General features: G+C 37.6%; 9 protein-coding genes, 2 long non-coding RNA genes and 3 other non-coding genes across 22 annotated transcripts; 6 read left to right on the top strand and 8 right to left on the bottom strand.

The window, feature by feature from the left end:
* The first annotated feature begins 44 nt into the window (after positions 1–44).
* AT2G43340 (hypothetical protein (DUF1685)) lies at positions 45–1081 on the top strand. Its single transcript, NM_180063.2, has 2 exons — positions 45–674; positions 753–1081. Exons 1-2 carry the CDS (start codon positions 185–187, stop codon positions 830–832), a joined length of 570 nt encoding a protein of 189 aa, NP_850394.1. The 5' UTR covers positions 45–184; the 3' UTR covers positions 833–1081.
* GPX3 (glutathione peroxidase 3) lies at positions 898–3030 on the bottom strand. 2 transcript variants are annotated; one of them, NM_001202813.1, is made up of 7 exons: positions 2788–3022; positions 2340–2416; positions 2183–2244; positions 1975–2093; positions 1725–1892; positions 1596–1643; positions 898–1254 (listed from the first exon to the last, which is right to left on the bottom strand). In NM_001202813.1, the coding sequence occupies exons 1-6, from the start codon at positions 2947–2949 to the stop codon at positions 1611–1613; spliced, it is 621 nt and encodes a 206-aa protein (NP_001189742.1). In that variant the 5' UTR covers positions 2950–3022; the 3' UTR covers positions 898–1254; positions 1596–1610. The 2 variants fall into 2 exon arrangements, with proteins under 2 accessions (NP_001189742.1, NP_181863.1); NM_129896.4 differs by having other exon boundaries at positions 1058–1259; positions 2788–3030.
* Positions 1238–1618, top strand: AT2G09455. Its single transcript, NR_140541.1, has one exon. It is a non-coding gene; the product is annotated as an other RNA (long non-coding RNA).
* A 61-nt stretch (positions 3031–3091) lies between the features above and the next one.
* BIO2 (Radical SAM superfamily protein) lies at positions 3092–5668 on the bottom strand. The gene is made up of 6 exons (NM_129897.4): positions 5342–5668; positions 4840–5019; positions 4517–4623; positions 4033–4238; positions 3723–3862; positions 3092–3633 (listed from the first exon to the last, which is right to left on the bottom strand). The coding sequence occupies exons 1-6, from the start codon at positions 5543–5545 to the stop codon at positions 3334–3336; spliced, it is 1137 nt and encodes a 378-aa protein (NP_181864.1). The 5' UTR covers positions 5546–5668; the 3' UTR covers positions 3092–3333.
* A 15-nt stretch (positions 5669–5683) lies between these two features.
* On the top strand, positions 5684–7946 carry AT2G43370 (RNA-binding (RRM/RBD/RNP motifs) family protein). 2 transcript variants are annotated; one of them, NM_180064.3, is made up of 8 exons: positions 5684–5994; positions 6087–6184; positions 6268–6319; positions 6513–6583; positions 6761–6851; positions 6948–7023; positions 7123–7201; positions 7406–7946. In NM_180064.3, exons 1-8 carry the CDS (start codon positions 5847–5849, stop codon positions 7790–7792), a joined length of 1002 nt encoding a protein of 333 aa, NP_850395.1. In that variant the 5' UTR covers positions 5684–5846; the 3' UTR covers positions 7793–7946. The 2 variants fall into 2 exon arrangements, with proteins under 2 accessions (NP_850395.1, NP_001324057.1); NM_001337024.1 differs by lacking the exon at positions 7123–7201 and having other exon boundaries at positions 5786–5994; positions 7406–7870.
* Positions 7947–9531: 1585 nt separating this feature from the next.
* AT2G43375 lies at positions 9532–11107 on the bottom strand. The gene has a single exon (NR_143772.1). It is a non-coding gene; the product is annotated as an other RNA (non-coding RNA).
* AT2G09460 lies at positions 10181–10336 on the bottom strand. The gene has a single exon (NR_140542.1). It is a non-coding gene; the product is annotated as an other RNA (small nucleolar RNA).
* On the bottom strand, positions 10636–10798 carry AT2G09465. Its single transcript, NR_140543.1, has one exon. It is a non-coding gene; the product is annotated as an other RNA (small nucleolar RNA).
* Positions 11108–11864: 757 nt separating the features above from the next.
* AT2G43386 (uncharacterized protein) lies at positions 11865–12504 on the top strand. Its single transcript, NM_001337025.1, has one exon. The coding sequence runs from the start codon at positions 11928–11930 to the stop codon at positions 12096–12098; it is 171 nt and encodes a 56-aa protein (NP_001318413.1). The 5' UTR covers positions 11865–11927; the 3' UTR covers positions 12099–12504.
* A 140-nt stretch (positions 12505–12644) lies between these two features.
* Positions 12645–13295, bottom strand: AT2G43390 (uncharacterized protein). Its single transcript, NM_129900.3, has one exon. It carries the CDS (start codon positions 13258–13260, stop codon positions 12916–12918), a length of 345 nt encoding a protein of 114 aa, NP_181867.2. The 5' UTR covers positions 13261–13295; the 3' UTR covers positions 12645–12915.
* A 229-nt stretch (positions 13296–13524) lies between these two features.
* On the top strand, positions 13525–17708 carry ETFQO (electron-transfer flavoprotein:ubiquinone oxidoreductase; the record flags this gene model as incomplete). 2 transcript variants are annotated; one of them, NM_129901.4, is made up of 18 exons in its annotated part: positions 13525–14140; positions 14224–14300; positions 14384–14490; positions 14582–14663; positions 14737–14845; positions 14924–14970; positions 15057–15131; positions 15360–15476; positions 15590–15658; positions 15744–15836; positions 16060–16162; positions 16248–16372; positions 16466–16515; positions 16608–16674; positions 16769–16848; positions 16946–17074; positions 17194–17260; positions 17374–17708. In NM_129901.4, exons 1-18 carry the CDS (start codon positions 13720–13722, stop codon positions 17455–17457), a joined length of 1902 nt encoding a protein of 633 aa, NP_181868.1. In that variant the 5' UTR covers positions 13525–13719. The 2 variants fall into 2 exon arrangements, with proteins under 2 accessions (NP_181868.1, NP_001324650.1); NM_001337026.1 differs by lacking the exons at positions 17194–17260; positions 17374–17708 and having other exon boundaries at positions 13562–14140; positions 16946–17078.
* On the bottom strand, positions 17663–23671 carry FPA (RNA binding protein; the record flags this gene model as incomplete). Of its 6 annotated transcripts, NM_129902.3 has the most annotated exons (7): positions 23136–23671; positions 21522–21764; positions 21264–21320; positions 20865–21177; positions 20345–20735; positions 18775–20115; positions 17663–17976 (listed from the first exon to the last, which is right to left on the bottom strand). In NM_129902.3, the coding sequence occupies exons 1-6, from the start codon at positions 23403–23405 to the stop codon at positions 18813–18815; spliced, it is 2577 nt and encodes an 858-aa protein (NP_181869.2). In that variant the 5' UTR covers positions 23406–23671. The 6 variants fall into 6 exon arrangements, with proteins under 6 accessions (NP_181869.2, NP_001078046.1, NP_001078048.1 ...); NM_001084577.2 differs by having other exon boundaries at positions 20345–21177; NM_001084578.1 differs by lacking the exon at positions 17663–17976 and adding an exon at positions 18338–18675 and having other exon boundaries at positions 20345–21177; positions 23136–23659.
* Positions 18385–18796, top strand: AT2G09470. Its single transcript, NR_140544.1, has one exon. It is a non-coding gene; the product is annotated as an other RNA (long non-coding RNA).
* A 12-nt stretch (positions 23672–23683) lies between the features above and the next one.
* Positions 23684–27598, bottom strand: AT2G43420 (3-beta hydroxysteroid dehydrogenase/isomerase family protein). The gene is made up of 12 exons (NM_129903.3): positions 27106–27598; positions 26866–26955; positions 26655–26788; positions 26398–26568; positions 26139–26255; positions 25964–26043; positions 25366–25558; positions 25175–25277; positions 24632–24806; positions 24320–24476; positions 24173–24239; positions 23684–24060 (listed from the first exon to the last, which is right to left on the bottom strand). Exons 1-12 carry the CDS (start codon positions 27350–27352, stop codon positions 23909–23911), a joined length of 1686 nt encoding a protein of 561 aa, NP_565998.1. The 5' UTR covers positions 27353–27598; the 3' UTR covers positions 23684–23908.
* Between the last annotated feature and the right edge of the window lie 55 nt (positions 27599–27653).

Consider the following 27653-nt stretch of genomic DNA (forward strand, 5'->3'; position numbering starts at 1 on the left):
ACATACACATAAATTGATTAGTGACCACATGATTAGAAAGAGACAAAAAATAATTGCCGCCCGATAATAATAACTTCTTTATAAAGCAACTCTTCTTCTTCTTTCTCTCTTCACTTTCTCTCTTTTTAACCTTTTTCTAATTACCACTTTCTTCTCCATATACAAAAAAAACAGAGAACTCACAATGTGCGATTCAGATTTTCTCTCTCGTTGCTCTTCCTACGAAGCAGACGTTGATTCCGACAGCGAGATCTCGACCTCCAGTTTCAGTTCTTGTTCGTACAGTGAATCTGAGGAAGAAGAGATCAACAATGGTTTTGGTGTTGTTCAGTCGAAGAAGCAAACGAAGAAACTGGAGAAGAAGAAGAGTAATGTGTTGTTAGAAGGTTACGTTGTAGATTCAGCTGTGAATGATGATTTGAAGAGAACCAAGAGTTTAACGGACGATGATCTCGAGGAGCTTAAGGGATGTGTAGATCTAGGGTTTGGGTTTAATTACGAGGAGATTCCTGAACTTTGTAATACTTTACCAGCTCTTGAGCTCTGTTACTCGATGAGTCAGAAGTTTATTGATCAAGATCATCATCACCATTCTTCTTCTTCGCCAGAGAAGAAATCATCGGTTCTTGATTCTCCTGTTAGTCCTATTGCTAGCTGGAAGATCTCTAGTCCTGGTGAGTCTCAATTTTTTCAAAACTTTTTTAATTGCATTTTCAGGTTTTAGTTTGTCTGATTATGTTTTCTGAAAACAGGTGATAATCCTGATGATGTTAAAGCAAGGTTGAAATTTTGGGCACAAGCTGTGGCATGTACTGTGAGGTTATGTACTTGAAGATGAGATTTGGATTTGATCAACCAAAAGCTGAGGAATCAATGGAGGAGGAAGAAGATGGTGAAACCAGACAATTTGCAGGAGTGAAATCTCTTATGAGACTGACCTGCTTGAAAACAACCATTGTTGTAGAGCTCTTTGCTCACACTGTATGTATAAAAAGATTAATGATCTAAGAAGATTTTGCTAGGACATTGTTGTAATGGATGATTAATAAGAGAGAAATAAATAAAACTTTGTTCTTTATTGATGTTTCATAAGCATTTTTGGGGTTTTGTTACAGAAAATGAGGTTCACAGATTCAGACAAGCATCTTCTTTTCCATGGATGGTTTTGGATAAACATGAAAGGTAAAGAATAAGTATAGAAAGTGGTTTTCATTCTCAGTCTCAGACATGTTTGATGCGATGCTTTTTGCTCTCCTGTCCTGCACCAAAGCAGTCCACATTATATTATTCCTTGTGGTCTCCATAAGCATTTCCAGAGAAAATAGTTCTGATTCGTGGCCATAAAAGTGTAATAGCAATTTCACAAGATTCTGTTGCTTTCTATGTTTCACCCATGAGCTTGGAGGAGTTATTACAACCTAACTGCCCCTAAGAGTTTGGCAACTGTTGCAGTCCATGTTCTAACTACAGATGTATATGTTCACATGCCAGATATCACTTTATTTAATCTCTATAACTTTCAACCTATTAATTAGTTTCTTGTCCAAATCCAGAGAGGGAAGGTGAGATCATTAGGAGCTCGTACGAAAACTCACCTTTGACATATATGTTCAAGCAGATGCCAATAGCTTGACGATATCCTTCTGCGAAAAGAAGAACGAGAAAACTACAGAGTAAGCTCCTTTAATGATTAGAGAAATGTATGAGGGGAAACTTCTACTAACCTCAATTTCAAGAGGTGATGTAGTTGGAGCATATCGGTCAACGACATTTCCTTGTCTGTCTACCAGAAACTTTGCGAAATTCCACTTAATAGCATCCCCAAACAATCCTCCTTTTTGTTCTTTTAAGAAATTGTAAAGGGGACAAGTGTTCTTTCCATTTACTTCAATCTTGCATTGGAAAAAGAGATATGTAAACAACTAGGAAAATTTGGCACCGTGTTATGGAAATTGAGACCAGTTACTTTGAGACCTTGTCAAAGATTGGGAATTCTGCTTTGAAGATATTGCAAACGGTTTCCTTGATCTCCATGTTGCTGCCTGGCTCTTGACTACCAAATTGGTTGCAAGGAAATGCTAAGATCTCAAACCCTGCGTGAAACGATACTTCCTTTAATACTTATAAAAAATTTCAACTTGTTAATAACCTGAGAAAGGCACAGCGAGATAAAGAGACACACCCTGAGTTTTGTACTTGGCATACAGAATGTTCATTTCTTTGTAGTTTCCATGTGTTAGACCACTGCTCATTCATCACAACAAGATTTTATATATAACGCCAATGTAATGTGACATTATATGCAATAAGTAAGAACAATTAAGTACTTAGTAACATACCACTTAGAGGCTACATTGACTATAAGAAGCACTTTCCCGGTAAACTTGCTCAAACTCACATCTTTCCCTTCAATATCCTACATTTTCAATTTGAGAAATTGATACGGAGTTATGAGTTATGATAAATAAACTAGTAGAACTCGTTACTATAAAGATGAACTTAAGGGGCATATAGTCATTGAAAGATTCACTTAAAACACACACAGACACACAAAACAAAGTCATTTCCCCATCTAACACTAAACAGTTGCATTAGTAACTAGTCCTTAAAATAAAGGCACTCGTCTAGATTCATTATCTTAGCTAAATTCGCATTAAAACATAAAATTTTCATAAATAAACATCAGCAATTAGAATGATTCTTCAGAATCAGGACTAAATATAGACGCGGATCAACCTAGAGTGTGAAAAATTGGCTTCTAAAGTTCCTAGTTTAAGCTGATTATACCTTAACGGAAATGTTGTAGATGGAAGTGGATGATTGTTCCACCGTCGATGGCGAAGAAGGGTATCTGTAGAGGTAGAAGACAAAGGCTACACCCAAAAAGAGTATAAATTTTTTAATCTTAGAGGTAGCTCGCTGATTGACCCATCTGCTTGATCTAGGCATCGAGGAAAGAAAAAAAAAACACAGTTAGTCTTCTTCTCTTTGGTGAACAAGACGATCTCAGAAGTCAGAACAGAACAGAACAAGCTTGTTGACTTGGATAGTGTTTGAAGCTTTAATGGGCTTAACATGGGCCAAAATCTAGTTGATAAGTTTACGCCTAATTTAAAGCCCATCTCAGCCTTGAGAGATTTAATTGCAACTTTTCTCTTCAATTTTCATGACACTCTAGAATAATAAGTTTACTTTCAGATGAGAAATCTAGACATCTTCGAATAACGATTAACGAAAAATGATATCACAAAATCGTCAAACCATGCTACATAGTAAAAGGGACTGCTCTATAGTGTCCCGACTCCAAACAAAAAAAAAAAGTGGATAATGATATTAGTGAGAAGCGGAAGCAACTTTCTCGCAGTTTTCTGATTCAGAATCATCTTCAGAGAAACTTGGCGGTTTAGGAATGAGGCCTAATGTCTTGAACATGAGCTGGTCAGCGTCAAAATCATTGTTTGGTGTGGTTAAAAGCTTCTCTCCGGTGAAGATAGAGTTTGCACCAGCAAGGAAACAGAGAGCTTGTTCGGACATTGAGAACCGGACTCTACCAGCAGACAGTCTCACCATCGCTTTTGGCATTACAATACGTGCGGTTCCAATCATCCTGATCATCTCCCATATCTCAACTGGCTGCAAAAACACAAACGGTTCTCAAAGCCATTTCCTACTAAGTAGCTGCTATGACTTGCAATTTGTGATTTTAGATTGTGGAGATATACCTTCTGGTCTTCAAGAGGAGTGCCTTTCACTGCAAGTAGAGCATTAATGGGAACACTCTCAGGGTGAGAAGGAAGTGTTGCCAGCGTGTGTAATAAACCTATTCTGTCTTCCTCTGCCTCACCAAGCCCTATGATTCCTCCTGTTTATCGGTAAAAGAAAACACTTGAGAACATGTCGTATCTATGGATTTATCAAAATCAACGAATATTACAAAACTGTGAGTCTAATGACCAAGCTGAAGACAGGTTTCAATCCTTTAGTTCTATAGAATTGAGGCATACAAGAATACTATTTTCATATCAAAGTTACCTGAACAAACGTTGATTCCAGCATCACGAACATGGCTAAGAGTTTCAAGGCGATCGTCATAACTTCTAGTAGTGATGACGTTTGGGTAGTACTCTCTTGAAGTATCAAGATTGTGGTTATAAGCAGTGAGGCCAGCCTTCTTTAGCTCTAGTGCTTGTTGTTTCTCAATCATGCCTAAGGTGCAGCAAACTTCCATCCCCATGCCTCTGTTTTAAAGTGAGAGCCCAGAAAGTTAGTAAACACATTCAGCCAGACACCATCATCAACATCATATTCATTCTGCTCACGGATACATCAAGTACACTTTGAAATTTTCACTTTAGTTTGACATGCAAAAATGTTCATTCTAGAACCATTAATGATCGGTTCGGTGGGTTATCTTTTAAGTTAGCTTAGATTCAGAAGCAGCTGAAAAAGGGATCATATAATGTAGTATAAACAAGGAAATTCAAAGTTCAACTTAAAAAGCATAATAGTAAGGTACCTTATTTCTTTGATGTATTCAAGAATCTGGCTGAAGTTGGTTTTCCGTCCAATTGTATCTCGCCAAGCAGCACCCATGCAAAAACGTGTGCTCCCAGCTTCTTTTGCCTAACAACACATCAAATTTGTTAATTCAAATCAGAAGAGCTCATTACATCGTCAAAATGCTTCATTAAACAATTAGAGTCTTTTGGATAGAGATAGAGCTCGGATTGATAAAAACAACGTTTTGGTACATAGTAATGCATGTCCCCTTCTTCTTGATACATTCTGCTAAGGATTCTACATTCAGCAAAAATAAACATTCACAAGAAAAGTGCAAACCTTCTTAGCAGCATCAATGACAGCGTCCTTAGACATGAGTCTTTGTGCCTTAACTCCAGTGCTATATCTCGAAGACTGAGGACAATATGAACAGTCTTCACTACAGCCACCAGTCTTTATGGAGAGGAGGGTACATTGTTGTACCTCCCTGAAGTTATGAACATGTCTATGAACCTGAGCCTGAAACCCAAAGAGTCCACACACCATCGTTATTCAAGTAAAAGACAACTGATAACGAGATCAGATGAGCAACCAAATGAATAATACCTAGCTCAATAGACATTACAAAGACACTAAAATCCGGGAAATTAAGACAAATGTTTCAAAGAGAACAAACATGTTCTGGGTTAAACTAAAAATCGATACTTTCCACCAATAATTTAACAGAAACCCAAAGCTTTCTACTTCAAATTTGTGATTTAGAGTAGCTAGAACAACAAAGAGAAGAGTAAGTGAGAGAGAGAGAGAGAGAGAGAGAGAGAGAAGAAGAAGGGTAAATTACTCCATGGAAGAGGAGGTCAAGAAGAGGAGAATCATAAACAGACTTGATTTCATCTCTACTCCAATCGTTTCTGGGACCTTCTCTGATAGTCCTCTCAGCTTCAGCTGAAGCAGCAGATAATGAAGAATAGCAAGAAGCAGATTGCAGACCACCCGAGACAGAGGGTCGCAACTGAGATCGAAATACAGATCGAACAAGCATCATTTGATCTGCTAATCAGAAAATGTGGAAAAAGAAGAAGAAGAAGAAATGAGATTTGGTGTTTGGTTTGTGCTAGAGCTTTTCACTCTTCAGTGAGTGATTCACCTAACCCAAAGCAGCCACCGTTGGAGTTTCCGCCTTCGTGTGGGACCTACGAGAATATCATATATCTTTAACTGGGCTGTAATAAGCCCAATTTATATGTTGGGCTTTTTAATAGTAATCAATTCAAACGACGACGTTATTCTTTATTTCCTTAAACAGCCGGAGCCGCCGTGAGAGAGAGAGAGTCGGGGGAGAAGAAATGAGCGGCGGAGGAAACAACGTCGTGAACAAAGTGTTCTACGCGACGTCGTATCATCCGATTCAAGCCGGAAGTATCGACGGAACTGATGTTGCTCCACATGATAACGGCGTCCGTCGAGCTCTTCTCTGTTATAACGCTGGCTTATGTATGTATACTCTCTCGTTCTCTCTGCTCCTCTTTTCACTTTTATCGTTTGGTTTCTGAATTCAAATACATTGATTTGGGTTGTTTTGAAAGATGATCCTTCTGGTGATTCGAAGGCTGTTGGAGATCCTTACTGTACTCTCTTCGTGGGTCGTCTCTCTCATCACACTACGGAGGATACACTTCGAGAGGTTAATGATTGAAATTTCACTTAGTTTTTGATTTTCGTGTAGACTATGTTTTGAATATGATTATAAAAGTTTCTTCTTCGTAGGTGATGAGTAAGTATGGCAGGATTAAGAACTTGCGCTTGGTAAGACACATTGGTAAGATTTTGCAATTGCTCTACTTATGACATCAACACTTTGCTTTATCTTTAGGAAATTTATCATCTTTCTATTTCTGATGGTTTGTTACTTTCTACCAAGATATTTGTCTAAGCAGAACTGTGATTACATATTTCCTCTAAGTTCCACATTGTGTAGTATTGAGTCTCCTCTTCTTGTTACCTTTTTTTAGTGACGGGAGCTTCACGAGGATATGGTTTTGTGGAGTATGAGACTGAAAAGGAGATGCTTCGTGCTTATGAGGTGCTGTGATACTAAATTGCATTTTCTTTTTACCTCTTGTTTTTGTTGTTGAAAGCTGTCTGAACCACTTACTAAGGCACCGCAATGTGATTGTTTCATTAACATCTCCGTGTAATTACTGGAAACTAGTGGAGTTTGTTTATCAGAGTGAGAATTTTTTTGGTGTTTCTTTAGCAGGATGCTCATCATTCACTAATAGATGGGCGAGAGATTATTGTTGATTATAATAGACAGCAATTGATGCCTGGATGGATACCAAGAAGACTAGGTTTGCCATTCTTTACCTTTATTTTTGTCTGTAATGAAATGTCATAGGCGTTATATTTTCATCCCTTACAGATGAAATCTATTTCTCTCTTAACAGGAGGTGGCCTTGGTGGTAGGAAAGAATCCGGACAACTTCGCTTTGGAGGACGAGATAGACCATTCCGTGCTCCCTTGTATGGTTTTGCTTTACTCTTCCTTTAGCATGTCCAGAGATAACACCAGCTAAACATAGTGGTCATGAAATGGGCATTCTTTCTATTTGTTAATATCAGACGACCAATCCCTCATGAAGATTTGAAAAAGCTCGGTATTCAGCTTCCGCCTGAGGGAAGATATATGTCGCGCACACAGGTCTACCATGTCTTGAACTTCACCACCACTCTATAGTCATTTGAACTTTACCCCTGTTCTGTCTCTGGTGCTATCTTATTGGGTCATTTGTTAATGTTCTTCTGCTAGAAATAATATATTAAATGGGTTGTTCAATGTGTCTAGTGGAAAGCTGATAGTTTGTAAACTAAAATCTTGGTACCACAACTTACTTGTTGGATGCAGATCCCATCACCTCCAAGGAGAAAAGGAAGTGTGTCGGATAGAGAGGAAGAATATTATCGGGAAAAGAGTTCTGTAGAACGGGAAGAAGAGTTTAAAGAGCGAAGCAGCCTTAGGTCATATCACAGTCACAGGTCGAGCGCACACACACACAGTTCTCATAGAAGACGCAGCAAAGACAGAGAGGAGTGTTCCAGGGAAGAGTCCCGTTCTGATAGAAAAGAGAGAGCACGAGGTATGGAAGATCGATATGGTGACAACAAGGGTGAAGTTTCTGGCAGCAAAAGATCAAAACGTTCTGAAGAAGACCGATCTCGCAAACGTCATAAACACTTGCCTTCCCATCATCATAGGAGGTCCTATAGTCAAGATCATCATTCTTCCGACTAAGTAATCATATTGTAAAAAAAATAACAATAATATTTGGTGTTACAGATTTTTTTTTAATAATATTTGGTGTTAGAGACTTTTAAGAGTGCCTTTTGAACCAAAGAAAAAAAAAGTGTAGTGTATGTTAATCAAATATAGCAAAACAGAAATTGTCTTTTTTTTTTAGTTACAAACAAGATATTTGTTTTGCAATTAACATGAGTGAATTGTCTTTATATCTTAAATTATGGCCGTATAGATTTGATTGTTAAGATATAAAAAAATTTGGGATGATGCAATTTGTAATTTATCTAAATGGATAAAATAGTTCATCAAATATTATTATTTTTATGAACTATGACATTACAGTTGGATTTGTTTCTGTAGTTTATCTTATATTTCTTTTTTTAGAACTAATGAACTATTATTATCTTATATTTTGTTTTGTATTGAATTTGTTCGAATATAAAAACTCACATTTGATGTTGAAATAGAGATTTAGTTTGTCTGTGTAGATACTAGATAGTTGTTGTATCAACAGACAGAATTGAAACTTGGTTTCAGATTCTTGTTTTGTTTATTCAAACTCACTTTGATTTGATTGTATTTGTACCTCTCATGAATTGTCTATTAGGAGGATAGAGAGTCGCCTCAGATTGACTAGAGACAATGTCATTCTCGTACTCGTTGCATGCAAGTGGAATAAAAGTCAAATTATCCGAAACAGGGATATCCCATCTTCCTAGCTGATCAGAAAATATGGTGTATCTCTTAATTTCCGGCCTCAATTTTTTGTTCTTGCTGCAGGTATTTGTGATCACAAGAAAGAGATTGCAGGACATATTCTTTTCGCATATATCCTCTGCAAATTCTTTATGAGGAGGGGCAACGCCTGATGCAGGACATTTACATGTCAGGATTTGACAGATAGAATCTTTGAGTCATATGAGTGCATTCTCAGCTGCAAAAAACGCCATGTTGACTATTACAGTTACAAGGTCTTCTGGACGGATAATTAGTGAACAGATCACAAAACGGACTCCAGCCTTGTACCACTTTCTACAGCGTTGATGGTCGATATCACCGATGTTAGGGCTTATTCATGCAATGATGCCCCACATTCATTATCATTATTCATGTAATTATAATTAAATTTTGTAATATATCTATTAAATTAACACACACCAAAATCATATTCATAGGATTGGGTTCATGCCTAGTCCAAATGGGTGGAGGAGAAAAGCATGATTCATGCACTCGTACCCATTTTTTCTTTTAAAACTATTATAAATGGTATGTTTATTTTTTTGTACTAAAAAAAGGATGCTTTTAAAAATCCTTTAAAAATTCTAAACTTAGAGGATGTTATTGGTTTATGATTTTAAAAGAGTTTTTGTGACTTAAAAGTGTCATGTAAAATATGTTGTTATTCAATCATAATTTTTAAAAGTTTGTAAAAGTTTTGTGTTATTCAATTAAAACAAAAAAATCTCTCAAAATTCAATTATCACAGATTAAACATCATTCATTATTCTCAGAATTCATATTGTTTTTAAAAATTTCATAACAAAAAAACTACACATTTTACGAACTTTATATTTGTATATCTACGTATATTTTTTTGTTAGCCAATTTTCATAGACCAACATTCTTTATCAAATTGCCACATAATTAGGCACAGGCTTCCGTCTACGAAGGGCTTTGATGTTCTTACGAAATTATTCAAATCACATTCATTTTATACAGCCTTTTTAAACATATTTATTTTAGTATTTACATCAAAACATATTGAACATTCCCGTCTACTTCATCCTTTTAAAATCACATTCATGTTATACAGCCTTCTTTATCTAAACGACGGAGGAAAACAAAAAAACGAAGATGCGCTTTTGGTTGCATCTGTAGGACTGGTTGGTTCGAACACTTGTTACCAAAGAACAAAGCGTCTCTCTTGGTCAGGCAAGTTTTAGCTCTCAAATAACCACCAACGCAAAATGATCGCAGTCAAGACTCTTTGACTCTTATCTTTTGTATTAAAGATAAATGAACATGTGATAAGAATAATAACAGATTAGATGTTGCATGTAATACTACTAGACTAGATCTACAGAAGGATCAAAGAAAGTAGTACCAAAGTAGACATCAATAATGAAATTGCAAGCAAAACAGAATAAATGTTGTCTCCTCGATTGCAAGCAAAACAGAATAATTATTGCAAATTCTCCCCTCGATCATCTTGTGTTAGATATCTGTGCCGCTGAAGACACTTCTCTCGAAAGGATTCGATAAAAATCACAGATACACATCTCCCAAACTAACAACACAGCACAACCAAGCAATGCAAAAGCTTTTCAATGATAGAATCCAGCTCCCATATATCAGCTTCTTTAAAGATATCACCGGTAACAAGTTTGTTACAGTTGGACATTCTTTTCTAGAATTTCCAGGAAAACCAACATCCTAGTATCACACAAAAGAAAACTCAAGTTCATATATACCATGAAAAAGGTAGATCTGCTGTTTCTTATAAAACCAACATACACCCGTGTCTGAATTAATACCATCTCAAAAACCCAACTACTCTAAAACCATCATTATCGCATCAAATTCACTACAAGAAAAAACAAAACAAAACCAAAGAATCCAGCTCCCATATATATCTAAATATGCTATAAAACATCAATTGTAACAGTTTTGTTACAGTTGTATCAAATGAGTGAGTCCATTGTTTTCCAATATTTCCAGGCATATACAAGAACAAGAAAACCAACATTATTTCAGGGACTAAAAATCATTCCAGGGCTAAAAGAAGTGCTCTTTCAAACTCAAGTTCAGATAAATCATTTGTATGTCTTAAAAGACAAAACTGTAGCTGCTTTTAATTTAGAGGAAGACATGAGAAGACATCAGATCAAGACTGCCTCCAATCGTGATAAGAAGCTAATAAATAATGTAGGCACCATGCAAAAGGTTGCTCTGCTGTTTCTTATAAACCCAACAAGCACCCGTGTCTGACTTAATGCCATCTCAAGAACCCAACAACTACTCTAAAACCATCATTATCGCATCCTTATCACCACAAGAAAAACAAATCAAAACCAAAGAATCCAAATAATATTATGTCGCCAAGAGTATTGAATCATGAAACTATAGAGAAATAAGTTTCATGGGTCTTCCTCTGGCATTTGATCTAGGCTCCAAGCGGCAGTCAGGTCACCATTAAAAGTGGCGCCTGCTGTTGACTCGATAAAAATGGAGCCTTTATCTCGTAAAACAAAAACATTCGAAAACGCACAGATCTATAACAAGTTTCAAACGAAACGATACATGATTGATGCGGAGAAAGAGAGAGAATCGAGATTATATAGTAGTGACTGTGGGGAGGAGAAGCAAAACCCTAGCATTTTGAACTGTGAGAATAACGGGCTTTTAAACTGTCTTTATTAAGCCCAATCACTCATTACTTGGGCCCATCATAGTCATCTATATATATTCAGAAACGATGGCTTGTTGAACCAATCTCACAAGTCACAAGTCAAAATGACGTAGTTTTGACTTCGAGCGATGTATTTGCATATTTGGTAAGGTTTTGCAATTGTTTATAAGAAAATCAGAAATTTTTGAGAGATCCAACTGAAAAAAATTAACATCTATATTCATTCATACCCATAATGGTTATCACAAATATTATTATTTATTATCAAAATTCATATATATGTTAATAAAAGTTGGGTTCATAACATAAAAAACACTTTCACTAAGTTTATATTTGTATCTACGTATTTTTTTTGTTTTTGTTAACCAAATTTCATACACCCACACTCTGTGTAGACCAAAAACAAGTCCTCAAATTTCATATATAGGCCTGCCTAAAGGCCAAAAAAGTTTTGTTGCCCATTTACAAACAAAAATTCCAAAAATGTTAAAATTTTGAGCCATCAATTTTTCTATTTCTAAACGTATATAATTAACAATAAAAGCGATATTCAAATACCATCCACAAGAAACTTTTAACAAGTTGTCTTAATAAGTAATTTACTATACTTGGAAGCTTGGCTTAACATATAAATACACTAATAGTTAAACCATATTCAACAGCCAGAATATTCAAAGGAAAAAGAAAAAGAAAAAAAAAATACATTACTAGAAGAAAAAAATGACGTTTGAAAAGAAAATTGTGATTGTGTCAATGGCCATATTTTTAATGATAGTAGCAACAACCGCTACCGAAGTTGATGGTCGAATTCATGTCCGACGGAGCTTAGCTGATTTTGGTGGAGGTTGTTGCAACGTTTTTATTCACACTTGTTGTTTTCCTAAACATTGACTTAATCACTTTTAAATATATATTACCTCGTAATAAGTTTCTTCTCTTCTTTTTCTTTTCTCTTAGGAGAATTGATTAACTGTATAAATATTCAGATAAGTGGTGGACCATTGAACATAATATACGTATCCAAACATGTTATTCAGGATTGTTGCATGTAATAAAACTATATAGTTGAGAGAAAGATAAACCGTCCCCACATACATTTTTTTGTCTTAAATTTTTCCTTTATATAACCGATAATAGTTATCTATCGAATTTAGATTCTCACCTAGAGCAAACAAAAATACGTTTGTTTTTGAACGATCGAATGTTTTGGCCAAAATATTCGATCTAGTTACGAAAAAATCCAATGGTTGTGTAAATTTTATGACCATCAATCAGTAGTGATTAAATATATCAATGGAAATATTTGTATTTTTATGTGAAAATGTTATTTTATATTTAAATAAGACAACTTTTTCTTAGATAATCAAGTTTTCTCAGCCAAAATTCAAACTAATTAATTACAAAATATATATACGATGGTTATGTGAATTTTGTGAGTATCAATTCATAGTGATCATGAAATCAAGGGTTAATACAAAAATATTGGTTTTGATTCCTGATTACATATATACACTGTAAGCCTATCCAAACCTTTTCATTCAACAAAGTCTCCAACTTGAATCTCAATGTGGGATACTGAAATATTCACACAAAACTCTCCAAAGAAAACACGCACGTGTCACGTGTGTGTGCGTGTATATATGAAATAAAATATTTACATGTATGTGTAAGAAAAGCAACATCAGTGAATACTTTAGGTTTAGATTAATTACTTCATGAAATTATCTTTGTGCCCCACACAAGAAGTAAAACATCCAACACTACGAATGAAGCAAGAATAGAAGCCAAGTTTTGTCCTTAAGACTCTAATCGCAAATCGTCTCTTGGTCGTACCTTGACGCACTTCCGAAACCCATCGTTCGGCCGACTCGTTCATTCCTTTCATTGACTTCCGAAGCTTCTCTTTGAAACTGAATCTCTCTGATCCCATCAAGTCGTAGCTTGCCAACACAATCCGTCTTCCGTCCCGATAACATTTCTGAGTGTAGCGTTCTCTCTGGTCATGGTGCGGCAGCGTTACATAGGCGTACATGTACGTTTGTTCCGGCATCATGAATATAAAGCAACGTAAGAAGAGTGATGTAGTGTGTATAGCCTCTCTTACATATATATGTATATATATATGTACGAGAGGGAGAGTTGGGTGAGATTTTGGTTGAACAATTATGAAATTGCGTTTGATAGTGGTTGGTGACTGTGTTGCACCAAATATGGAATCTCATGTTATTTGGTCATACGCAACACATGTGACCATAATGTGACTGACCTATGTGCAAGCCGCCATGTACTTTGTCAATTGGTTAAAGAAATCTTCAATCCTATTTAATACATAGAAGAAACATTTGGACAATCTATTTTTAGATAATGGGAAGAGTAATGAATGAGCTTGCCACGTCATCGCCGAGTCATTTCTAAGCTTTTTGTTTTTTCTTTCGTTCTTTCTCTGTTTATACGAATGAACGCTTGTGTTCCTTAATCCTCCTTGGATCATCCTCCTAATTACTCAGTGATCATGCATAGATTCCTTGTAAAGCTATCTTCTTCTTCTTCACCATTCTCTAATCAATTGAGAAGCTTGAAGAACCAGCGTCTGATTCTCCCTCTATTACCTTCTTCAAAACCTTTTACCTCCTCCTCTGTGTCACCACCTCCAAGTCCCTTGAACGCTTCTAATCGATTTGGGTATCCTTATTCCGCCGATTTGTTTCGAAATTTGTCACCTTTAAACCCAAATTCGAGGATTTTAGGAGTCAATGGGATTACTAGTAGTAGATGTATCAGCAGTGAAGCGGTCAGAGAATCGATTGAGTACGATGTTCTGATTGTCGGAGCTGGACCGGCCGGTTTATCTGCTGCTATACGATTGAAACAACTGTCTCAGGAGAAGAACATTGATCTATCTGTTTGTGTCGTTGAGAAAGGAGCAGAAGTTGGTCAGTTTTCAAAGTATTGATCTTGCAATTATCAGCTCTCTTTTGGATTTTTGAAATTGGTTGTGAATTTCTTCAATTTGTAGGAGGACACATTATATCTGGAAATGTTTTTGAACCCCTGGCACTTGATGAGCTTCTTCCACATTGGAGACAAGAACATGTTTGTCTCTCTCTCTTCTTGTTGTTTGAGACAAGAACATGAGCACTCTGTGATATTGTTTCCTGTTATATCTGTGTTTGTAGGCACCCATTGAGATCCCTGCTTCTTCTGATAAATTCTGGTTTTTGACGAAAGATCGTGCATTTTCACTTCCTTCTCCGTTTGATAACAAGGGAAACTACGTTATTAGGTACGTGTAGAGAGATCAATTTACTACTCTTTATGTGAATGGTTTAGTTTCTTTTGAGATGTTTAGTATTTGGTGGTGCTTGTATATACAGTTTGAGCCAACTGGTGCGTTGGCTAGGAGGAAAAGCTGAGGAGCTTGGAACAGAGATATATCCTGGCTTTTCTGCTAGTGAGGTAATCTCGTACTTTTACTTGTGTTTATAGTTAAAAATCATTTGATGTTTTGCATGGTGAATGTTCTTTTTAGGTGTTATTTGATGCAAGTGATAAAGTTGTTGGGATTGCAACCAAAGATATGGGAATATCCAAAGATGGTTCCAAGAAAGAGAATTTCCAGCCAGGTGTTGACATAAAAGGTCTCTGTCTCTTTCTCTCTCTTTTTCATTTTCTTCACGCTTCCTTTGGACTAAGATATGTGCTTTTTCAATACACAGGGCGAGTTACACTGTTTGCAGAGGGATGTAGAGGATCATTGTCAGAGGTCAGAAGAAGCATTTTGATTATAACATGCACAAGACCCTGCATCTACTGCTGGTAGTAACGAATTTCTCACTTTAATTTATGCAGAGAATAATCAAAAAGTATAAATTAAGAGAAGAGGTTAATGCACAACATCAAACATATGCTTTGGGAATCAAGGAGGTAAATAATTTTATCCTCGTTATAGTTATTACTTGAATCCATGTTTGAATTTACAAAAACTTTGGTATGATAGTAGTGATTTCTTTCTTTTTTTTCTGTGATTTTCAAATCGAATAACATCTCTACAGAAAAAGTGATCACACATTATCATAAGGGTTGAGAATTTTCTCTCGGTATAACTACTACTCATAGGTCCTTTTAATTGCTGATACTTCGAGCTCTCAACAGGTCTGGGAGATAGATGAAAGCAAACATAACCCTGGAGAAGTTATTCACACATTGGGTTGGCCCTTGGATCCCAAGACATATGGAGGTTCTTTCTTGTACCACATGAACGATAGACAGGTAACTAACTTTGTCCCTTGGAAGATACTTTTTTACGGTTGAGAAAATATTATAGTACCTCCTTCCAGTGGTGTCAATCACGCTCACTTGGAGTTTTCTTTTTAACCAAACAGGTTGCACTTGGCTTGGTTGTTGCCTTGAACTACCACAACCCTTTCTTGAATCCGTATGAGGAATTTCAGGTATGTCAATTTCTCATAACGATAGACTTTTCAGCGGTTACTACAAATACATTTCTAAAACCCATCATTTTTATCCTCCAAATAGAAACTCAAACACCATCCTGCTATTAAAGGCATCTTGGAAGGTGGTACCGTGCTTCAGTATGGAGCTCGTACTTTAAATGAAGGTGGTTTTCAGGTGAGTTGAAATTCACCACGCCCTTAGATCTAACTGGTGGGCTGATTCTTTGAAAGCAGAACTATTTCCATGTTTGGTATAGCCATTTTTTAAAGATCTGTATGTATAGATTTTGTTTGGTTGATTGAGAAATAAGATTTGATCTAGTTAACCCTTTATGACAGAAATAAGATTTGTTTGACATGTTATGACATATTTGAACTTGATGCTAGTAAAATTTCAGTCCATTCCCTATCCAGTTTTTCCTGGAGGAGCAATAATTGGATGTTCAGCTGGTTTTCTCAATGTACCCAAGATTAAGGGAACACACACTGCAATGAAATCAGGTCACAATGTTTTTGATAGGAAACGTTTTCTTTTTCCATTGTCCCTTCAATGAATTCTCATCTTAATTACATCTATATCTTACAGGAATGTTAGCAGCAGAGGCTGCATTTGGTGCACTTCATGAAGGCTTAAACATGAACACGTACTGGGACAACTTGAGGGATTCATGGGTGTGGAAGGAGCTCTACGCAGCTCGAAACTATCGTCCTGTTCGTAATATCATGAACATACATCAGCTTATATGGTTTTCTATCTGATTAATCTTTCCTGGAAGATAGGATCTTAATCTCATATTCTTGCAGGCATTCGAGTATGGGCTACTTCCTGGCTTGGCCATTAGTGCTATGGAACAGTAAGACCCGGAATTGATTCTATTATTTTTGCTGTGTTCTGTATGATCGTTTCTCTTTGCTATAAGTGAACTATTGATGTTTGATTACGCAGCTATGTACTGAAAGGAAAAGTCCCTTTCACGCTCAAGCATGGGAAAGCAGACCACGAAGCAACAGATGTAAGTATACACGCAGTGGGAATAAATTTTTTCAGATATAATCAGATCAAAACCATCCACTGCACAACTAAAGTCTAGCTACATCTTTATGCAGCTTGCTCGGAAATGGACACCGATTGTGTATCCAAAGCCGGATGGTGTTTTGTCGTTTGATGTGCCAACTTCTTTATACAGGTTTGTACCACGGCATAAACTACAGTATCTTTAAATGTAAAAGTACTCCTCCTATGATATTTACAAGTAGTTGTATCCTGAATGATGATGATAACAGGAGTAATACCAATCATGATCATGATCAACCATCTCATTTGCGCTTGAGGGATCCTAAGATTCCAGAAAAGGTAAACTTTCCAGAGTATGCTGCGCCAGAGTCACGTTACTGCCCAGCCCGTGTTTACGAGTAATAACTTCCTTTCTCTACCCTCTCTTTCTCTCACCATATGAAATTTGATCAATATATCAAGTTCCTTGAACAAGATACTCATCTTCGTTTCTGTATTGATTCAAAACATAAAAAAGATATATCGAAGACGAAGAGGGTAAGCCAAAACTGCAGATCAACGCTCAAAACTGTTTGCACTGCAAGGTACGCATCACTTGTCGACTTGATGCACTTTGTGTTAAAGTATGTCTATTCATGTCATTCGATTGATTTTGGAGAAGCTTAAATTGGTTTTCTTTTTTTTTTTAATCTAAAAGGCATGTGACATCAAAGATCCAAAGCAGAACATAGAGTGGACAGTGCCTGAAGGTGGTGGAGGCCCTGCCTATTCCCTCATGTAGTCCTTAAGATTCAACATACCTCTCTCACTTTACCATATCTGATAAATAAATGAGACTCAACAAAATCCTAATTGTCTGGGTTTTCTTTTTACTAAATGTTTGTAATCATTAGTGTTACCTGTGTTTGTACACTTTCACTTGACGTCTATTCCAAAAAAAAAAAAAAAAGATTATCTTGACAGTAAGAATGGGCAGACGAGAAAGTAGATTCGAAACGAAGTATGATTTATAAAAAAAAACTTGGGTTTCTCGATTGAAGTATCATCAACAATTTTGACATCATGCTGAAGATTTAGTTTATGAGAACAACAAGAACAACTAAATTAGGAAAAGAAAAGAAGAAAAAATCTAAATGACATTCATTTTTTATACAGCCTTTTTTTTTTTATCTAAACGCCGCAGGAAAAAACCTAACGAAGATGAGCATTTGGTTGCATCTGTAGGGCTAGTTCGTAAACTTGTTACTATAGCACAAAGCCTCTCTCTTGGTCAGGCAATTTTTAGCTCTCAAATCATCACCTACACAATTTCAAAACAGCTATGAGTTAGTGATACGGCTTCTCTTCCTTCAATTCACTTTTCTCTAAGCTCACAAGAAGGCAAATCACAATTGAATCTGTTGTGTTTTCTTTAGCAATTTATGGGGTTTGGTTAACAATAAGAGTATCTGTATCATCAGATTGTTCGTCTGAGTTTTGCTCTGACGGCATTTTCAAGTCTATCAAATTGGCTCTCTGCGATCAGGTCATCTTTGTATGCTCTTAATGATCACAGTCAAGATTCTTTGCCTCTTATCTTTGGTATTAAAGGAGAGTTTTGCAACGGTTGTTATATTTCTATACAAGTAGTTAGAAATCCTAATCAGAGAGTATATTCTTATCACATTTACCAAAATTTACAAATCCAAGGTATGCTAAATAAGCAACCGTTCGTACACACACACTCCATCATAGCTCCAAGAAAACAAAGGGGATCCAAGAGAAAGCACAATTTACATGTGATAAGAATAATAATCTGTGTGTGATACTACTAGACTAGATTCACGGTAGAATCAAAGAAAGAAGTACCAAAGTAGACATCAATAACGAAAATGCAAGCAACACAGAAAAAATGTATATATATTCAATAAAGCAGTCCTATGTTATTTTCACAAAGTTTCATGTACCCTATATAAAAATGCAGACTAAATGCTCCAGTTTCAACGACAGCGAGCACATGCTTTATCATATGTCAACAAGAAAGGATCAGAAAAGTATGTAAGTAAAGCTTATGGTCATTCAACTCAGTCATCAGGCAGAGGGTAGAAGAGATAATTACCTTGAAGATTATGATTATGATGGAGAGTGGAGCTAGTTTCAAGGCCCCTGTCCAGCCGGAGTACCTGAAGACTGTTGCTGCTGTTTCTGCTGTATCTGGAGAAGAAGGTTTGCTGCAAATTGTAGTGTTGACTGGTATCTCTGATTCTTATCGACCTCCCCATCTGTTGTACCCTGACCATCCCCAGAGATCATAGGCTGCAATCGTAGTGCTTGGTTTTGTGGCTCTAAATTTGCCTTATCTGCTGGTGGTTGCATGGCAGCTTGAAATTGGGAAGGGTTTAAGTTCTGTGCCTGATTTGTTGTTACGCCATGAAAATTAGCTTGCTGATAACTTGGAATTGGACCATAGTTTTGGTTTGGCATGGACGCTTCTGGTTGGTATTGCTGGACCATGGGCTGAGAAACAGGATGATTTGACGAACCCTGAGTGTACATGGAATAATTATTATGAGGCATATTTGGTAACGGAGACAGCTGAGGCATGTTAACAGATTGGCTCTGGTATTGCATGTTGCCATGGACCATTCCACTAGTGTAGTTGGGGTTGTTTGAAGCTGGAGGGTAACGCGAAGGAGGAGGAGGTAGTTGCCCAGCTGGAGTGTACTGATTTCCGTATTGTTGGAATGACTGATTTGACGCATCATGAACTGTTTGTGGACCTCTTTTCCAAGCTTGAGACGGTGCTTCTCCATTGTACAGTCCATTGGACTGATGTGCTGTGGAAACAACTGTTGAAGGTCCTGACATAGGTTGGTGACTCTCAGGGGCAGCAGGTTGAGAAGTTGCAGGGAGAATAGATGCCAGAGTGGCTAAAAGCTCCGGAGTTAAACTAACCCCAGCTTGAGGCGCTGCATTATTAGGTATTCTGAGAGGCTCGCTAACAGATGGTTTTGAAGCAGCTGTCAAATGTTCTGGTGCACCCCTAATGTAATTTTCCCTAGGAGGATATAAACTGTGACTAGCATTGGCAGGTGAATCCCGGGCTTGATCCATATAATGCAGAGGATTGGACTGAGATTCTTGTCTGTATGATGCTGTAACAGGAACGGCTGGCGGGGGTAACTTGAGAACAACACCATATAGCCGTTCTTGACGGGTCACTTGGAGTACATCAGTTAAGAAATCTGATGGAGGCACCAAGAATAAAGTTGTACCATCATCTAATTTGGCAACACCCGCCCGATCTTTTGAGCTAAGGTACCGGAGAAATTCAGTGTAAGACGCAAAATCTTCTTCCCTGTCTGGTACGAAAAAAACGATCTCACATCCAATGGCAACGGCGTAATGTTTAGCGAGCATATTCAAATCAGTTCTTGCTGAACAATTGACGACCTCAGGCCTATAAATCAATTATTAAAAAAAAAACAAAGTCAGTAATTGAGGGCAATGCCAAAAATGAATCAACACCATGAAAATCAAGACATCTCAGAAACTAAACAAGTAATAGTAAAATAAAAATGTACTATCTATAATAATGTTACTTCCATCGAGAATGAAATGGAAAATATATAAATCGCTCTGAAAAAGAAAACACTAGAAGGGTTAAAGTGCTAGAAATTAGTACTCACAGTTTAGTTTCAATCCCCTTTCCCATAGGTACACAACGAGCACAACAGACGGGAGTTCCACCCTTGGCAATCATTCCTCTCCATATGTGATCAGAATCAGGGGGGCCACGGATAGGTCTAGCAGCAACTGAACCTCGACCAAATGACCTCTCATCGACACCCATTGGAGTAAAACCGTCCACTGATCCATCTCTTCTGGTTCGTTTACTTTCTCTGACCAACTGAGCAGGATCATATCCTTCCCAAGAATCGGGGTTTGACCTCATAGGGCGCCTCGTACCTTGTGCAGGAGATGGGAGGATTCCAGGTCCTGTTGGAGATGGGAGTATTCCAGTTCCATTTGCAGATGGCCTCCTCCAGTTTGGCTCCTTACCAACAACGTCATTGTATTCTGCACCATTATATGAACGCTCATTTGTACCTCTGAGGGGCCTCATAGACCCAGGAATTCCAGTAGAATGAGGAGAAGATACAAATGAAGGATCATTATTGAACATATCTGTCCTTGACCGTTTCATACCAGAGTAAAAACTAGTATCGTCTTGCTCAGGAGGCAACTCATCGTTTGAGTACATAATTTTGATTCTAGGATTATTGAATAACCTCCCCTGTAGGCCTTCCTTGCATTGGCGAGCTTCCTCCGCGCTCCTAAACTCCACAAGTGCAAAATTCCTTGATGGGTAACTTTTTACCCTCTCGATCTCACCAAAGAGTATCATCGCATTGTGCAGAATTTGCTCATCATTGCATTGTGTAGCAGTAGGAGGGAACCCAATCCACAGAACCTTACTTGGCTGGACATCTCCTTTAAAGTCTTCATATGAGTGAGGATACTGTAAGAATATAACAAAACGTCAAAACCAGTAACCTATACATATCACTAGTAACAAGAGACATACTTTCAACATTCAAGACTAACCTGCGGTTTATGATTCATATTGCCATTTCTGTTATCGTAAGAGCCAGCCCATTGTTCCTGAAGATAACACAAAGGTAACTTGATTTCAGACTTAAGAAGTTGAGCCTACTCTACAATGAAATAGAGACGAGTAAATACTGCTCCTAGGGGCACAAGACAGAGCTCAGCCCTATCAGTTTGACGCAAATTATGAAACTAAACAAAATGTTTACTGGAGCGTTTTCAAAAGTAAAAATCAAATGCCACAAGAGTGCTTACTTTTTTTGGCGCTTGTGACCGGAGAAAATCAACACGCAAAAAGCTACCACCCATAGGCTTTCCATTCATGCTCTTAGCCTGTAAAGCATCATCCATCTCATAATAATCAATGAAAGCTGTCTTGCGTTCTCTGAGAAACCTAAAATCCTCGATTTTCCCAAACTTGCTGAACTCTTCCTCCAGGTCATCCTTGGAGACATTAGGGCCGATTCCACCCACCCATAGACTCTTACAAGGTTTTGCCTGCAACAAGAAAAGGTCGATAAGAAGGCGATACTACCCAGATAGGTTGCCAAGAATAAAGCATCAAACATCAAGGAAACTAAACACACAAACTAACTAGTAATTTCAACTACACTACGACACCAATTCATATCAATTGCTTTCCTAAACAAATAAAATTGCCGCAAGGAGAAACCATCTCCTCTTTCTCTATTAAATCAGTGTTAATAGTTTCTCTTGCCTAAACATCAGATTTTGTCTGTAGGAGAAGTATGTAGTCCCCAAAGCCGGAAAGACATTAATACTTTCTGCAAAACATTCCTGTCTTTATCCATTGCCTGAGTCCCAAATAAACCAATCCCTGAACACTCCATTTAAGTACTCAAAGCCGGCAAGACATTGAAATTTGAGTCTGCCTGCAAATGAATATTTGTCTTGTCCACTGCAACTGTACCAATCCCAGAATGGTTGTGAAGAAGTCAACTTCCTAAGGAACTACAATGGGAAAGCCCAGATTGTACGTAGGGATGGGAATTGAGGAACAAACATGGTTCTTCGAATAAAGCGTTTCTGATTGGTAGAGTTAGCCGCCTTAACAACCACGTAATTTGTCTTCCTGAAGCATCGAGCCAAAACAAGCCCAAAACTCCCTCACACTGATATGGATATGTGCCAGCGATACTAGGAGTTAGGACGATACGGTTGCCAGAATTTTCTGTTTCGCAGATGCAGTTATTGATATCTACGTACCGCCATAGACAAATTTCTCCACGCGGTTTGATTTTTGCAGGAAACTGAACTTTTAAACTCCAAAATTTCTTATCTGTTTGGCCGATGATAGAGTTTGCTCGCTTCCAAATTTTCACCATTGCGAATTTCGAGTGGAGTACGCAATACATTCATACTCAAGCTTGTGAGATTTAACATCTGAAGCGAACCTGAAATCAGACTGCTAAACGCGGATACAAGTTTGCAGATAAACGACAATCGGATTAAACCTTCTTCGCATAAACGAGAGTAAACATGTGTTTGATGTATTCTTTTGCAGAGCTCATTCGCTAAGAGTTATATATGCTTTAACATCAAATTTTGCAGAGCTTCTCTGTGGTTTGGCTTTGCGCGAGTTCGATATAACCAAAGTAATTTGAGAAAAGACGTTTCGATCGGATCAGGTTTCGCCTTAAGCTAACGACGTATAATAGAAAAAAACTAGGTTTCGACTTTGATTTGTACGATGAGGAAAAAAAAAACAGATTCAACAAGAAATTTTTGGACTAAACAAGCATCATCAAAGTTTTGTGAACCTGGACTATGAATTCGCAAAAAGAGTATAATCGTTGACAAAAGACAATCAAAGTTAGAGAACAAACGAAGATATAGATAAGAACAAACCGGTCGTGCGTATTCGATCTTAATTTGACTTCCATTCAAATTTGCTCCTTGAAGAGCCTCTTTGGCTGCGACTGCTTCCTCCACATGTCTGTAGTATATAAACGCAAAGCCTCGTGAAGAATACACCGTGATTCTATCAATATCGCCGTATCTTCCAAACAACTCGGTCAGATCTGACTCTGTCGTCTCCGGCGTTAGGCTACCGACCCAAAGATTGTTTGACTGGAAACCGGAATCATCGGCTCTGAATGGCTTCATAGATAACGCCATCGGGATTGTTTCAATTGACGATCCTATGGATCCAAAATTCCAATCCCAGAATTGATTGTTTTACCTTTGGGATTATGAGATTTCGATTATCCACGTGACGGAAAACGAGAGACGAATTGTGCGATGATACGTTGAGCAAGAAAAATTCGATGAGAGATTTGGGTGTTCAAAATCCTACCTACAGAGAGGAGAAGAGAACCCTAGATTGAGTTTGAAGACGAAGAAGATTAGATTGTGAGAGAAAGAGAGGCCAGGGAATATCGAAGCGGCGGCTTTTAAAGGATATATAAGGATACTTTCCTTTTTTTTCTTTTTTTTTTGGAAACCGGATCAAAACGGTGCATTTTGATAGTAGTTATGGCAAATTCGTAAATAATCATATATCCATCCCCTCTCAGTGAAGATTACATCCTGATAGCATAATGTTTGTACATAAGACATCTAATAACTGCAATTAGTCTCTGGGATTGTTGGTGTTCGTTTAGTGGAGGACTTTGGAAGCTTCACATGAACATTGGTTTAGATGAAGCATCAGAAACAGGTATCACCATCCTTTTAATAAATGTTAAGCATTCGACGAATATCCGGGCTAGGTGGTAGAGCTCAAGCTCGTATTGCTCGTAGATGAAGAAACCGGTGAATGAGAACGACATAACTGTCCAAGCAAAGCGTAGAGAAAATGTTATGGATAAAGAAGTTGTTAATCATGTTTATGAAGTTGTTAATCATGTTTATGAAGTGTGAAAACAAAAGCTTTGTTCGAGTACCTGTGAAAAGAAATGCTGCCAATGAACGGGATACAATCAGTTTGAGGAGATACAGTGATCCTGCAATCTGTTTTTATGTTTTGTTTTAGGAAACGAGAGCAATGAGATATTTTTCATGTTTGGTGAGCATAAAGAGTAGAATTGTACCTTGAAGAACTTGATCCAGTCTCCTCCACTGCTTAAGGATTTAAAACTGCGAACTCCTTGATTCCAGACAACTACGATATCACTACTAAGATCTCTCACAGCGGATTCGGAGATCTCAAATCTCCATGGGGGTATTTTGTTGACTTGAAACCCGAAACTGTCAAAATAAATCAATCTGTCACTTAGTTGCATATAGATTTCAAAGGTGAAATATATATACATGGGTGCATCATCCTTTGATAGGACAATTTTGGTATCACAACTTATTTTCACTGCCTTCTATAATGGTAAAGTTCTGGAACCAATACTTACATCTTTGACGGCACAAAAGAGACTCCATAGAGAGCAACAGCAAATATAAACAGAAGTTGGGCTGCAGATGAAGTAAATGTGTTTCCAGAAAAGAAGAACCAGTAATAAAACAAGTTTAGGACAAGAAAAGAAACGAAGGTTTTCTTCTCATTTCTCCACAGCAAGATGTCTGCAACTGCATGAGAACATAGAGATGAAAAGCTAAGTCAGTTTAAAGAGATTAATATTAAAAGCTTGCATTGACCAGATTCGCTTTGAGTTTGTTTATATGTGCATGAAATAAAGTTGGAACTCGCATGAAATTACATGGACTGGAAGAAGATGTAAATTAACCAAGCAGATACTTCAGCATGTTCTAGACATCTAGAAGCAAACAAATCTAAGTTGAAAATAGAGATAGATTCTTTCCAGGTTAAGCCTTGTGAACATGCATCATCATATCCATAGCTAGATGAGATGCGGACTTCAAGCAATACAACTGAATACTTAGCCAAGAACACTTCAAAAAGGCATTATAATTGTTAATAGCGAGATGGTTCTAACCTTTCCCACAACCAAGAAGCTGATCTGCAGTAGATTGAATGATTGTGTCATCAGACTTCTCAAGATCCCGAGAGAACCATTGAAGCGTTGATGCAATACCATCCTACAAATCCAACAAGAGCTAATAAATCCAAGGAAGGTACTAAGCAGCTGAATATGCAAAAAGCCAAAATACTATCCAACAAACTCACTTCAAGTGTCACAACAGGTGTGTAACCAAGATGCTTCTTAGCTGCATTGCAGTTAAAAGTTCTCGTTGATGAAGCTAACAGAGCATACTGATGTGCTGTGTCATAATTACTCCCAAGGCCCTCCTTTTCATGTGTCCACTTAAGAAGTGAGAAAACATACAAAACCAGCCGAACAGGAAGTTTAATGGATGGTCTGCAATTAAAGAGGAAAAAAAAATATCAAAACAGGTAAACCAGAAAGTTAGCTCTAAGGATCTAAAACTTTTCAAAATGATCAATATTTAAGACATAGGAGAAGGAAACATATACGACCATGTATAAAATACTAAATATCAGCGAATCACCATGTATAGATAGTTTATATCTAAAAAAACTAATTGAATATGGCTGTTCTCGAAACGGTTCTTCTAGACATGTCTCCAGGACATCTATCAACAGAAAATTAAGATCTTTTGCTTTAAGAAGGGAACATTCAAGGTAGGTTCAGAAGTTCTGAGGAGCCTTTTTCCCATGCTACATTGATAATCAGGAAACAGAAAGATAAAAGGAGTTCACAGCAAGTTTCATTGTATCAAAAACTGTTCGGATGCTTATTTACCTTGGGTATCCCAGACCTTCAACTATATGGCTTACAAAGTCCCAAAATCTGACCGGCTTGAGGTTTGTGATAAAAAATTCCTACATAAAGTCGGCACAGTAAAAATTCATCACATATAAAGTTCATGCGCTTTCAGGAGTGATTTGGCAAATACACTTTGACTCAAAGAGGTTACCTTTCCAGCCACAAACTCCATCTGTGAATCTAATGCTTTAACGGCGCAAATATGTGCATGAGAAACGTTCTCCGAGTAAGTGAAATCAGAGATATTTTCACCACTCCCGAGTATAAACTGAAATTTTAAAAACTAAGACAGTCATTCCTCCAAAAAAGGAAAACTAAGAATGCATCAAGCTCAAGGAATACTACCAGGTATAATAAGATAATAAACGTAGACGCAAAAACGCAACAATGGGATGAACTAATAGTAAGACCTTTGCATATCCGGACTTGGCTAGATTCACCAAAAAAGGTACAAACTCTGTGTCACCAGGTCCAAATACAATGCTAGAGCGAAGTGCACAAGTTAAGAGACCATCTCGGTTGTTAGCCAATTTGATCAACGCTTCTGCTTGAGCTTTGAAGTCTGTCAACATAGATTGGAACTGCAAGAGAATCAGAGCAAAACAGATATCATCTCTGAAAAAGACCAACGACAAAAACCAACTAAACAAACATGCTCAAGGATTACCTTCAAAGGACGTCTCAAGGATTCATCACCATCACGTATAGGTTGGGAACCATCAAAAACAACATCAGCTGTACTGTTGTAGATAAGTTTTCTGACTCCAGATTCACGACAGGCAGAAATCACATTTCTTGTACCTATACGAGAAATCGATTAACCACCCAAGTTTAACTAATATAATGGTAAACCATCTTGAAGTGACTAAGAACTTTACCTTGAACTATAACCTTGTAGCAGTCAAAGTAATCATGGGAACGTAAATCAGTAGCTCCCATGTAAAATACAACATAGGAACCCTCGGTAACTGCAAGGAACAAAACAGTCACACCAAAACTCAAATCAGAACCCGAAAATCTCAAATAGCCAAACACTCCCCCATAGCATTTTCTAGATACCAAAAACCGATCCATCAATGTCATATCTAACAAAGTGCAACAGGAAATAAGAGGAAAACCTTTAACGATCTGAGGTTTATCACGAACATCGACGCAGTGATAAGAAGCGCGGCCGGAGGAGAGAGCATCCTCGAGGAGCGAATCGGATTCATCAAGATGGAGAGTGTGACCGGAATCTGCGACTCGGACTGTCCAGTTTCCGAGACGAAGCAATCTGGAGACAAGCGATCGACCAATGAACCCTCGTCCGCCGAGGACGACACATGTCTTGAGGTGAGAATCGCCATGGACGGAATCTTCGTCCATTGTTATCGCCGAATTAAACCCCAGCTCTATCGCCTTTTCTCGGTCGAGTCAACTCAGAGAAAAAGGCCGAGTCGAGTTGGATCAGTGCACAAAAAGCTGAATACTAGGGGTTGCTTGGCGGGCAGACTCTCCACTCGCGCAACCTTTTAGCGTTTTCCTTTATTCTTCGGCTGTGTAATTATAATTTAATATTCACACTTTTTTGCCATAAATCTATGGATTTGACTTAATTTATGTAAATTATCTGTATAATTATTCCTTGGTTACAAACAAATCTAGTAAAGCTAATATTAAATCGTAG

This window comes from Arabidopsis thaliana, chromosome 2, assembly GCF_000001735.4.
Source record: "Arabidopsis thaliana chromosome 2, partial sequence".
NCBI lineage: Eukaryota > Viridiplantae > Streptophyta > Magnoliopsida > Brassicales > Brassicaceae > Arabidopsis > Arabidopsis thaliana.